At 46.0% G+C, this 13,237-nt stretch overlaps 1 protein-coding gene across 1 annotated transcript in view; it reads left to right on the top strand.

Moving 5' to 3' along the window:
- The window catches only part of LOC120025546 (guanine nucleotide exchange factor VAV2-like), a 32,882-nt gene extending 19,823 nt beyond the window's left edge, over positions 1–13,059 (top strand). Inside the window, exons 7-12 of the mRNA XM_038970107.1 lie at positions 122–221; positions 6,205–6,300; positions 11,237–11,305; positions 11,502–11,588; positions 12,643–12,728; positions 12,864–13,059. Of these exons, the coding sequence (XP_038826035.1) occupies positions 122–221; positions 6,205–6,300; positions 11,237–11,305; positions 11,502–11,588; positions 12,643–12,728; positions 12,864–13,059 (634 nt within the window). The remainder of the gene's footprint in view (positions 1–121; positions 222–6,204; positions 6,301–11,236; positions 11,306–11,501; positions 11,589–12,642; positions 12,729–12,863) is intronic.
- The last annotated feature ends 178 nt before the right edge of the window (positions 13,060–13,237 follow it).

Consider the following 13,237-nt stretch of genomic DNA (forward strand, 5'->3'; position numbering starts at 1 on the left):
TAGCTTTCACCTGGATTCACCTGGTCAGTCAGTCTGTCATGGAAAGAGCAGGTGTTCCTAATGTTTTGTACACTCAGTGTATGCTAGTAATAATACAGTGATGTAATGTGTTGATATACAGATTGTTGATCTACGGCCAGTACTGCAGCCACATGGAGAATGCCCAGAAGATACTGGATGAGCTCATCGCCACGCGGGAGGACGTTAAGATGAAAGTCGAGGTACAGTAACCACACACACACACACATATCCCTCCCCCTCCCTTACCACCCATCTGGCATCTGCTCAACATTGGCGCAAAGTTGATTCACAACCAGCCATGGTGTTTTGAATCATGACATCTTACTATAATAGTTTGGCTTCCATCTAAAGCTACTGTACTGCAGTTGGACAAACAGCAATGGTCTGCAGTGAAAGATCTGATAAACCTGGAATCCCCAGCTAGCCCAAATCGTGGCCCACTGCTGGCCAAGCCATGCTGCTGGGTTGACCCAGCTCTAGTACTGTAGCTTACAGTGCATTCCCTTTTCCACATTTTGTTACATTACAGCCTTATTCTAAAATGGATTAAATACATGTTTTGCCTCATCAATCTAAAAGCTGCCGCGGTCATCCCCCTCTTCAAAGGAGGTGACACTCTAGACCCGAACGGTTATAGACCGATATCCATCCTGCCCTGCCTTTCTAAAGTCTTCAAAAGCCAAGTCAATAAACAGATCACTGACCGTTTCGAATCCCACCGTACCTTCTCCACTGTGCAATCCGGATTCCGAGCTGGTCACGGGTGCATCTCTGCCACGCTCAAGGTACTAAACGATATCATAAACGCCATCGATAAAAGACAGTACTGTGCAGCCGTCTTCATCGACCTGGCCAAGGCTTTCGACTCTGTCAATCACCGTATTCTTATTGGCAGACCTAATAGCCTTGGTTTCTCAAATGACTGCCTCGCCTGGTTCACCAACTACTTCTCAGACAGTGTTCAGTGTGTCAAATCGGAGGGCCTGTTGTCCGGACCTCTGGCAGTCTTTATGGGGGTACCACAGGGTTCAATTCTCGGGCCGACTCTTTTCTCTGTATATATCAACGATGTCACTCTTGCTGCGGGTGATTCCCTGATCCACCTCTACGCAGACGACACCATTCTGTATACATCTGGCCCTTTCTTGGAAACTGTGTTAACTAACCTCCAAACAAGCTTCAATGCCATACAACACTCCTTCCGTGGTCTCCAACTGCTCTTAAACGCTAGTAAAATCAAATGAATGCTTTTCAACCATTCTCTGCCCACACCCGCCTGCCCGACTAGCATCACTACTCTGGACGGTTCTGACTTAGAATATGTGGACAACTACAAATACCTAGGTGTCTGGCTAGACTGTAAACTCTCCATCCAGACTCATATTAAACATCTCCAATCCAAAATAAAATCTAGAATCGGCTCCCTATTTCGCAACAAAGCCTCCTTCACTCACGCAGCCAAACATACCCTTGTAAAACTGACTATCCTACCGTTCCTCGACTTCGGCTCACTGGTCACGATAACAACACCCACCCGTAGCACGCGCTCTAGCAAGTATATTTCACTGGCCATCCCCAAAGCCAACACGTCCTTTGGCCGCCTTTCCTTCCAGTTCTCTGCTGCCAATGACCCGAACGAATTGCAAAAATCGCTGAAGCTGGAGACTTATATTTCCCTCACTAACTTTAAACATCAGCTATCTGATCATCTAACCGATCGCTGCAGCTGTACATAGCCCATCTGTAAATAGCCCACCCAATCTACCTACCTCATCCCCATATTGTTTTTATTTACTTTTCTGCTCTTTTGCACACCAGTATTTCTACTTGCACATCAAGTAGTTTGCCAAAAGGCATCTAAAGGACTCTCAGACTATGAGAAACAAGATTATCTGGTCTGATGAAAACAATATTTAACTTTTTGGGGTCAAGGGGTCTGAATACTTTCCGAATGCACTGTAAGTAGAAGGCAGGTCTCTACGTCCCAGTACGGACGCCTGGAGATGTCCTAACACAGTGAAACACTCTTAACTGTGAGGAGCAGAAGTCTACAGAACAATACTGTACAGTGTCCAACTGCCCTCTGAGGGACATGTACTTCCTGGTCAGCCCTAAACACACATATTACAGTTAATACACATATTACAGGATGTTAAAATGCCCTGGCTGGAAGCGAGCATCAGAGAGAGGACATAGAGAACTCTGTCTGTGTTAGGGACATAGTAACTTCTCTGTAGCAAACTGGACCCAAACCAAGTCAGAAGTGATGATAGAGGAAGGGTAGTTACTGATGATAGGAGAAGGCTATCTCTGTGGTGAAGGGGGATTAGGGTAGACTAGGGTGCAGGATAGGGGGAAGGCCTGAGATTGGGTCTGGGAGATGGTTAAAACCTTTGAAATTGGGTACATTGTAGTGGTTTCTTCCTGCTCATTCTAACTGTGTGTGTATGTGAGAGTGTTCTCTCTCTCTCTCTCTCACGCACACGCACACGCACACGCGCACGCGCACACACACACACACACACACACACACACACACACACACACACACACACACACACACACACACACACACACACACACACACACACACACACACACACACACACACACACACACACACACAGCAATGTGGCTTTTAAATTGGATAAGGATCAGAGTCATCCATTCAGGTGAGAGAGAGAGACATCAGGTCTGATAATCCCAGTGAATCATTTCTTTGTGTAGAGCAGAAGACAGCATTGAGCATCTACTGGGTTACGATGGCTCATGGTCTGCCTCAATGCTTTACAATGCAGCTGTATGGCTTGTTGTTTTTCTTAATAAAAAAGGAGATTGTTATGGCTATTATTCAGACAGAGGGACGAATGTGTTCTTTATTACTCATACAGTATGTCACGTTCCTGACCTATTTCTGTTAGTTTGTTGTATGTGTTAGTTGGTCAGGACGTGAGTTTGGGTGGGCATTCTATGTTTTCTGTTTCTATGTTGGTTTAAGGGTTGCCTGGTATGGCTCTTAATTAGAGGCAGGTGTTTGGCGTTCCTCTAATTGAGAGTCATATTTAGGTAGGTTGTTTCACAGTGTTCGTTGTGGGTGGTTGTCTCCTGTGTCAGTGTTTGTCGCACCATACGGGACTGTTCGGTTTGTTTTGTACAAAGTCATTTTGTGTAGTCTATTTTCCCTGTTCGTGCGTTCTTCGTGTTTATGTAAGTTCGTCGTCCAGGTCTGTCTACTCCGTTTGTTGTTTTGTTAGTTATAGTGAAGTTCGTGTTTTTTCGTCTTGTCTTTAAATAAATTATGTGTTCACAACCCGCTGCGCCTTGGTTCCATCACTACTCATCCTTTTCGGATGAAAAGGAGGAGAACAACCGTTACAGAACCACCCACCAATCCAGAATCAAGCAGCGGTGTAATCAGAGGAAGGGACAGCGCAAGAAGGAGGAATGGACTTGGGAGGATGTATTAGACGGTAAAGGTTGCTACACATGGGAGGAGATCCTGGCTGGAAGGGATCGCCTCCCATGGGGACAGCTGGAGGCACTGAGGAGAGCAGAGGCAATCGGAGAAGGGAACCGGCGTTATGAGGGGACGCGTCTTGCACGGAAGCCCGAAAAGCCCGTGAGTACTACCCAAAAATTTCTTGGGGGGGGGCTAAGAGGTAGTGGGCCAAGGGTAGGTAGGAGACCTGCGCCCACTTCCCAGGCTAACCGTGGAGAGCGGGAGTACGGGCAGACACCGTGTTACGCAGTAGAGCGCACGGTGTCTCCTGTACGTGTGCATAGCCCAGTGCGGGTTATTCCACCTCCCCGCACTGGTAGGGCTAGATGGAGCATTGAGCCAAGCGCCATGAAGCCGGCTCTACATATCTGGCCACCAGTACGTCTCCTTGGGCCGGCTTACATGGCACCAGCCTTACGCATGGTGTCCCCGGTTCGCCTACATAGCCCGGTGCGGGTTATTCCACCTCCCCGCACTGGTCGGGCGACGGGGAGCATTCAGCCAGGTAAGGTTGGGCAGGCTCAGTGCTCAAGGGAGCCAATACGCCTGCACGGTCCGGTATTTCCGGCGCTACCTCCCCGCCCCAGCCCAGTACCACCAGTGCCTACACCACGCACCAGGCTTCCAGTGCGTTTCCAGAGCCCTGTTCCTCCTCCACGCACTCTCTCTATGGTGCGTGTCTCCAGCCCGGTGCCTCCAGTTCCGGCACCACGCACTAAGCCACCTGTGCGTCTCCAGAGCCCTGTACACACTGTTCCTTCTCCCCGTACTCGTCCTGAGGTGCGTGCACTCAGCCCGGTGCCACCAGTGCCGGTACCACGCACCAGGCATATAGTACGTTTTGAGAGTCCAGTGTGCCCTGTCCCTGCTCCCCGCACTAGGCTTGAAGTGCGTGTCTCCAGTCCGGTGCCTCCAGTTCCGGCACCACGCACCAGGTCTACAGTGCGTCTCAGCCGGCCAGAGTCTGCCGTCTGCCCAACGGCGCCTGAACTGTCCGTCTGCCAAGCGCCGCATGAACTGCCCGTCTGCCATGAGCCTACAGAGCCTTCCGCCAGACAGGATCAGTCTGAGCCATCGTCTCCGCAGCGCCATCTGAGCCATCCGTCTCCGCAGCGCCGTCTGAGCCATCCGTCTGTCCCGAGCCATTAGAGCCGCCCGTCTGTCCCGAGCCGTCAGAGCCGTTAGTCAGTCAGGAGCCGCTAGAGCCATTCGTCAGTCAGGATCTGCCAGAGCCGCCAACCAGACAGGATCTGCCAGAGCCGCCAACCAGACAGGATCTGCCAGGGCCGCCAACCAGACAGGATCTGCCAGAGCCGCCAACCAGACAGGATCTGCCAGAGCCGCCAACCAGACAGGATCTGCCAGAGCCGTCAGTGAGCCATGAGCGTCCAGAGCCGTCAGTCAGCCATGAGCGTCCAGAACCGTCAGCCAGCCATGAGCGTCCAGAGCCGTCAGCCAGCCATGAGCGTCCAGAGCCGTCAGCCAGCCATGAGCGTCCAGAGCCGTCAGCCAGCCATGAGCGTCCAGAGCCGTCAGCCAGCCATGAGCGTCCAGAGCCGTCAGCCAGTCATGAGCTGTCCCTCAGCCCAGAGCGGCTATTTGTCCAGAACTGCCCCTCAGTCCAGAGCTGTCTCTCTGTCCGGAGCTGCCTTTCAGTCCGGAGTTGCCCCTCTATCCTGAGCTACCTCTCTATCCTGAGCTACCTCTCTATCCTGAGCTATCCCTATGTCCTGAGCTATCCCTCTATCCCGGTGCTGCCCCTTGTCTCGATGTTACCCAAAAGATTAAGTGGGTGTAATATGAGGGTGGTCATTTGTAGGGGGAGATGTAAGCTGGGATTGACTATGGTGGGGTGGGGACCTCGCCCTGAGCCTGAGCCACCACCGTGGTCAGATGCCCACCCAGACCCTCCCCTAGACTTTGTGCTGGTGCGCCCGGAGTTCGCACCTTAAGGGGGGGGTTATGTCACGTTCCTGACCTATTTCTGTTAGTTTGTTGTATGTGTTAGTTGGTCAGGACGTGAGTTTGGGTGGGCATTCTATGTTTTCTGTTTCTATGTTGGTTTAAGGGTTGCCTGGTATGGCTCTTAATTAGAGGCAGGTGTTTGGCGTTCCTCTAATTGAGAGTCATATTTAGGTAGGTTGTTTCACAGTGTTCGTTGTGGGTGGTTGTCTCCTGTGTCAGTGTTTGTCGCACCATACGGGACTGTTCGGTTTGTTTTGTACAAAGTCATTTTGTGTAGTCTATTTTCCCTGTTCGTGCGTTCTTCGTGTTTATGTAAGTTCGTCGTCCAGGTCTGTCTACTCCGTTTGTTGTTTTGTTAGTTATAGTGAAGTTCGTGTTTTTTCGTCTTGTCTTTAAATAAATTATGTGTTCACAACCCGCTGCGCCTTGGTTCCATCACTACTCATCCTTTTCGGATGAAAAGGAGGAGAACAACCGTTACACAGTAAAGGAATATCCATATCAGTATGAATGTCCTGATGTAGATGTTCACTAAGGGGTAAGGACAGACAGGGATTTGATACCTTTTAATAAGCTGTTGATACTGTTGTTGGAAGGCATAACTGTAGCAAAGTGGTGTAGTGATAGTTTGAAATTACACTTTTGTATCAGAATGTGTACACTTTGGCTGCTGCTGTAGTTATGAACTGTGAAATGTATGATGTTTCTTGTTGTTGTAGGAGTGCACTATGAAGGTGCAAGAGGGCAAGTTCAAGCTCCAGGACCTGCTGGTAGTGCCCATGCAGCGGGTTCTCAAGTACCACCTCCTACTTAAGGTAAGGTGCATCGCAAATGTGACATGTGACTAACAGAAATTGAATAATGTGTACCTGAACAAAGGGGGGGTCAAAATCAAAAGTAACAGTCAGAATATGGTGTGGCCACCAGCTGCATTAAGTACTGCAGTGCATCTCCTCCTCACTTATTGGGTATAGGCACCAGATTTGCCAGTTATTGCTGTGAGATGTTACCCCACTCTTCCACCAATGCACCTGCAAGATCCTGGACATTTCTCACCCTCCGATCCAACAGGTCCCAGACGTGCTCAATGGGATTGAGATCCGGGCTCTTTGCTGCCAATGGCAGAACACTGACATTCCTGTTTTGCAGGAAATCATGCACAGAACGAGCAGTATGGCTGGTGGCATTGTCATGTTGGAGGGTCATGTCAGGATAAGCCTGCAGGAAGGGTACCACATGACGGAGGAGGATGTCTTCCCTGTAACGCACAGCGTTGAGATTGCCTGCAATGACAACAAGCTCAGTCCGATGATGCTGTGACACACCGCCCCAGACCATGACGGACCCTTCACCTCCAAATCGATCCCGCTCCAGAGTACAGGCATCGGTGTAACGCTCATTCCTTTGACGATAAACACAAATCCGACCATCACCCCTGGTGAGACAAAACCGCGACTCGTCAGTGAAGAGCACTTTTTGCCAGTCCTGTCTGGTCCAGTGACGGTGGGTTTGTGCCCATAGGCGACGTTGTTGCTGGTGATGTCTGGTGAGGACCTGCCTTACAACAGGCCTACAAGCCTCTCTCAGCCTATTGCGAACAGTCTGAGCAATGATGGAGGGATTGTGCATTCCTGGTGTAACTCGGGCAGTTGTTGTTGCCATCCTGTATCTGTCCCGCAGGTGTGATGTTCAGATGTACCGATCCTGTGCAGGTGTTGTTACACGTGTTCTGCCACTGCGAGGACGATCAGCTGTCCGTCCTGTCTCCCTGTAGTGCTGTTTTAGGCGTCTCACAGAACGGACATTGCAATTTATTGCCCTGGCCACATCTGCAGTCCTCATGACTCCTTGCAGCATGCCTAAGGCACGTTCACGCAGATGAGCAGGGACCCTGGGCATCTTTCTTTTGGTGTTTTTCAGAGTCAGTAGAAAGGCCTCTTTATTGTGAAGTTAATTGCCTAGCATCTGTAAGCTGTTAGTGTCTTAATGACCATTCCACAGGTGCATGTTCATTAATTGTTTATGGTTCATTCAACAAGCATGGGAAACAGTGTTTAAACCCTTTACAATGAAGATCTGTGAAGTTATTTGGATTTTTACGAATTATGTTTGAAAGACAGGGTCCTGAAAAAGGGACATTTCTTTTTTTGCTGGTTTACACAACAACTTGTGCCAGCCAGACATTTTTCAAGACAATATGAACATCATGAGATTTTCTTGGTTGTTGAATATTCTAGGTGTTTTTCTTGGTATAGCTGTTGAATATGCTAGGTGTTTTTCTTGGTATAGCTGTTGAATATGCTAGGTGTTTTTCTTGGTATAGCTGTTGAATATGCTAGGTGTTTTTCTTGGTTTAGCGGTTGAATATGCTAGGTGTTTTTCTTGGTATAGCTGTTGAATATGCTAGGTGTTTTTCTTGGTTTAGCGGTTGAATATGCTAGGTGTTTTTCTTGGTATAGCTGTTGAATATGCTAGGTGTTTTTCTTGGTATAGCTGTTGAATATGCTAGGTGTTTTTCTTGGTATAGCTGTTGAATATGCTAGGTGTTTTTCTTGGTATAGCTGTTGAATATGCTAGGTGTTTTTCTTGGTTTAGCGGTTGAATATGCTAGGTGTTTTTCTTGGTATAGCGGTTGAATATGCTAGGTGTTTTTCTTGGTATAGCTGTTGAATATGCTAGGTGTTTTTCTTGGTATAGCTGTTGAATATGCTAGGTGTTTTTCTTGGTTTAGCGGTTGAATATGCTAGGTGTTTTTCTTGGTATAGCTGTTGAATATGCTAGGTGTTTTTCTTGGTTTAGCGGTTGAATATGCTAGGTGTTTTTCTTGGTTTAGCGGTTGAATATGCTAGGTGTTTTTCTTGGTATAGCTGTTGAATATGCTAGGTGTTTTTCTTGGTATAGCTGTTGAATATGCTAGGTGTTTTTCTTGGTATAGCTGTTGAATATGCTAGGTGTTTTTCTTGGTTTAGCGGTTGAATATGCTAGGTGTTTTTCTTGGTATAGCGGTTGAATATGCTAGGTGTTTTTCTTGGTATAGCTGTTGAATATGCTAGGTGTTTTTCTTGGTATAGCTGTTGAATATGCTAGGTGTTTTTCTTGGTTTAGCGGTTGAATATGCTAGGTGTTTTTCTTGGTATAGCTGTTGAATATGCTAGGTGTTTTTCTTGGTTTAGCGGTTGAATATGCTAGGTGTTTTTCTTGGTTTAGCGGTTGAATATGCTAGGTGTTTTTCTTGGTATAGCGGTTGAATATGCTAGGTGTTTTTCTTGGTATAGCTGTTGAATATGCTAGGTGTTTTTTCTTGGTATAGCTGTTGAATATGCTAGGTGTTTTTCTTGGTATAGCTGTTGAATATGCTAGGTGTTTTTCTTGGTATAGCTGTTGAATATGCTAGGTGTTTTTCTTGGTATAGCTGTTGAATATGCTAGGTGTTTTTCTTGGTATAGCTGTTGAATATGCCAGGTGTTTTTCTTGGTATAGTTGTTGAATATGCTAGGTGTTTTAACTTCTCTAGGATAGGGGGCAGCATTTTCACTTTTGGATAAATAGCGTGCCCAATTTCAACTTCCTTCTACTCATCCCCAGAATATAGGATATGCATTATTAGTAGATTTGGATAGAAAACACTCTGAAGTTTCTAAAACTGTTTGAATCATGTCTGTGAGTATCACAGAACTTATGTAGCAGGCAAAACCCCGAGGACTAACCATTCAGATTTTTTTGTTGTTGAGGTTACCGTCTGTTCAATGAGTTTTCATTGGGATACTAGATTTCTAATCAACCTGTTTGCAGTTCCTACCGCTTCCACTGGATGTCACCAGTCTTTGGAAATAGGTTGAGGTTATTCCTTTGTGCAATGAAGAAGAACGGCCATCTGGAATCAGTGTAACGTTATGTGTACTGTTTGAGAGTTGCGCAAGACTAGAAAAGTAGCGTTAGTTTGTTGACCTCCTGTATTGAAAACAGATAGACCTGTCTTCAATTTGATCGATTATTAACGTTTACAAATACCTTAAGTTGTATTACAAAAGTAGTTTGAAATGTTTTGGCAAAGTTTAGAGGTAATTTTTGAGATATTTTGTAGTGAAGTTGCACAAATTGGAAGCTGTTTTTTTCTGGATCAAATGCGCCAAATAAATGGACATTTTGGACATATATGGACGGAATTAATAGAACAAAAGGACCATTTGTGATGTTTTTATGGGACATATTGGAGTGCCAACAAAATAAATTCGTCAAAGGTAAGGCATGATTTATATTTTATTTCTGCGTTTTGTGTTGCGCCTGCAGGGTTGAAATATGCTACACTCTCTTTGTTTACTGTTGTGCTATCATCAGATAATAGCATTTTATGCTTTCGCCCAAAAGCCTTTTTGAAATCTGACATGTTGGCTGTATTCACAACGGATGTAGCTTTAATTTGGTATCTTATATGTGTGATTTAATGAAAGTTTGATTTTTATATCATTTTTTTTAATTTGGCGCTCTACATTTTCCCTGGCTATTGGCCAAGTGGGACGCAAGTGTCCCGCCTATCCCAGAGAGGTTTTAAGGGTCAATCTCCCTCGAGTGCCCACTCAGTACACATCTTGGTGTCCCTCTGTTTCCCCCTCATCCCATTCCTCTACAAGGCCCTGTGTCTCTGGGTCCCTATGCCCACCCACATGGATTAAACATGCAGACTGTGTGGCCGGTACACACAGAGACCCAACGGAGCCTTCTTCCAGGAACCCATAGTAGTCACGTTAGTAAAAACAAGCTGGTCAGGCTGTCTGATTCAAAACACAATTAATTAACTAGTCAGCTCAATAATGAATGAGGTGGGTTTAGACGGTGATGTGGGTATGGAGATAGTAGAGGTGAGCAGAGTGCATGGCAGGTGACGATGGTTGGACTGCAGTGAGTGGTTTTTCAACTCAGACTGGACTGACTGACTGACTGGCTGAATGGCCTGCAGGACTTGAAGAGAAGAGAAACTGTGTTCAAATCAGCCATGCTGTAATCGTATTACATGCAGCCCATTTCACTGCTTCCCATAGCTTTGTGGTAAAGGATTAATATGCTGTGGCCTCAGGGCGTTCAACTGATGTGGCTCTGTGTGTGTGTGTGTGTGTGTGTGTGTGTGTGTGTGTGTGTGTGTGTAAGCCTTAGCATCTTAACTTCATGACCTGGTTGTTGCAGATTCCACTGTGATGAAGACATATCTGGTCTTTGTCAGAATTACACAGTACACAGCTCATAATATACTGTAGCAAATCATTCTGTCTTCAATGAAGCAGCCAGCAGGCCTCAACTCACCAACAGACTCATCTTACACCATCACTCTCATATTATCTCCCCACGCTCCTAAAAACTGCTGAAGTATGAAGTCCAGCTGAATGTGTCAGTTGTAAGATCACATGCTGTGTATGTACATATGTTCCACTAGTGCCGTGCCTCTGAGAGGCAGAGAGAATAGATGTGTACTGGCCTAAAATAACCCGCATTGTTTGCAGCAGCATTCATATTTTTTTGAAAAACGCACAGATTTTCTCAAAGTATTCACTGTATTTATGCAGTAAAACACATTTTGAGGTGACGATGTTTAGTGAGAGTTCATACAAGTTACATGAGTGTAACTTACAGGGAGTTGATCTGTGTCTCTCCGCGGTGTGTGGCTGTCATACTGAGTTATGTCAATGTTTTGTGGAGTCTGTGGTGTATTTTGGTGTATAGTGTGCTCCACTGATGGAATGTAACATTCTCTTACAGGAGCTGGTGAGTCATTCAACTGACCAACCTGAGAGACAGCAGCTCAAGGAGGCGTTGGAGGCCATGCAGGTGTGTGTGTGTTTGTGTGTGTGTGCACGTTTGTGACGTTATTCCGGATATGTTCATTGATGACATTTTTCTATTCATTCAGATGAATGCTTGGTAGCATAGGGAAAAAAGTTATATTGTAGCTCTAACTCGGGCAAGATATAATAGATGTTGTTCAGATGTACTGGTGTAAAAAAATGTATCTCTGTCTCTGAAGGACCTGGCTATGTACATCAATGAAGTGAAGAGAGACAATGAAACCTTGAAGAAGATTAGTGAATTCCAGAACTCCATCGAAAACCTTGTAAGTAACTCTGATTGCTGTAAATGACAGTACTTTTCTACAATCAGCACTGATGTTTCATCGATAAGGAATTTTGAACCCTTTAAAGATTTATTGAGCATCAAATGCCCATCCCTCTGGCCCCAACACGTTCCTCAACATCTCTCGGTGGACAGCCTGGAACATTTCTTCTTTTCTCTCTCTCTCTCTCTCTCTCTCTCTCTCTCTCTCTCTCTCTCTCTCTCTCTCTCTCTCAGAGCTCTCTCTCAGAGCTCTCGCTCTCTCTCTCTCTCTCAGAGCTCTCTCTCTCTCTCTCTCTCTCTCAGAGCTCTCTCTCTCTCAGAGCTCTCTCTCTCTCAGAGCTCTCTCTCTCTCTCTCTCTCAGAGCTCTCTCTCTCTCTCTCTCTCTCTCTCTCAGAGCTCTCTCTCTCTCTCTCTCTCTCTCTCTCTGCTTACCTCATCCCTCGCTTTACCTGTCCCACTCATCTGCAATTATCATGTCTCTAATAAATCATTTATTCTCCCAGAGCGTGAGCAGACAGGCTTTTTAAGTCTCCACGAATCCCAAACTAAAGTGTGTCGCACAAGGCAGTGTTAAGTCAAACAGCAGCTGGCTTTTAATGGCCTTAATATGTGTTTTAAGTGAAGCCTTAGGGATAGAGAGCCACAGGCTGCTACTTCAGATAGTCTGTACGTCTGTATGCCCATTGTATCCCGGACAAGATATAACTGTCAGATCTAATGACACATTCTGAAGGGGGTCATACGGTCAGAGGTGAAATACTCATGAATGTCAATGTTATGGTAGCAGAATTAAATGACACTCACATTTCCCATTTGGACATCTTGATGTTTAATATATCATAAGTCAGTTCAGTGCCTTGGGCGATGGCAAACTTAATTCAATGAGATTTAACCAGGTTAGATGAATAATGAATGACATTGAGTAAAGTAGACAACAGTGTGCTGCTCTCATCCATACCTACTGTTTATACTACCTCTCTTATTTACCACTGGGGAAACCAGAGATGTACAGCATTAGATTAACACTGGCATGTGTATGTGGCCTAAGCAGCAGGTCAAACTGGAGGAGTATGGCAGACCAAAGATAGATGGAGAGCTCAAGGTGTCCTCCATAGTCAACCGAACAAAGCAGGACCGGTGAGTAGTCAAGCTTCGCTATGAAAGCCAGACTTACTGAATGTGTGGTACTCGAATGAGGTCATAAACAGACTTAGTAATGGAGAACACATGTTTTCAGAGCTCTAACAGGTGTTTTACGCTTCTTTTCCCAAGGTACATATTCCTGTTTGATAAAGTGGTCATAGTGTGCAAGCGGAAAGGCTACTGCTATGAACTGAAGGAGATCATTGAGCTGCAGTCGTACAAAATGTCTGACGACCCCATGAACAACAGGGACATGAAGAAGGTAGGCAGCAGCGTTGAGCACTTTAAAACGAGGGACGCACAATTTCCTTCAACAGCCTGCTGAAGGGACACGCTCAGCCCAGGTTCTGCAATATCTTAGCAAAGTTTACAAATGGTGTCCTTGAGGTAGAATTGCGGTGACGGTAATTTCAGATAAGCGAGCTCATGTGTAATGCATTAAAGTGTCAGATCTGTATGCATTGTGCAAGCCTATGCTCTGAAGAACATGTAAATGAAATGAA

This window comes from Salvelinus namaycush, chromosome 31 (genome assembly GCF_016432855.1).
Source record: "Salvelinus namaycush isolate Seneca chromosome 31, SaNama_1.0, whole genome shotgun sequence".
In the NCBI taxonomy this organism is placed as follows: domain Eukaryota; kingdom Metazoa; phylum Chordata; class Actinopteri; order Salmoniformes; family Salmonidae; genus Salvelinus; species Salvelinus namaycush.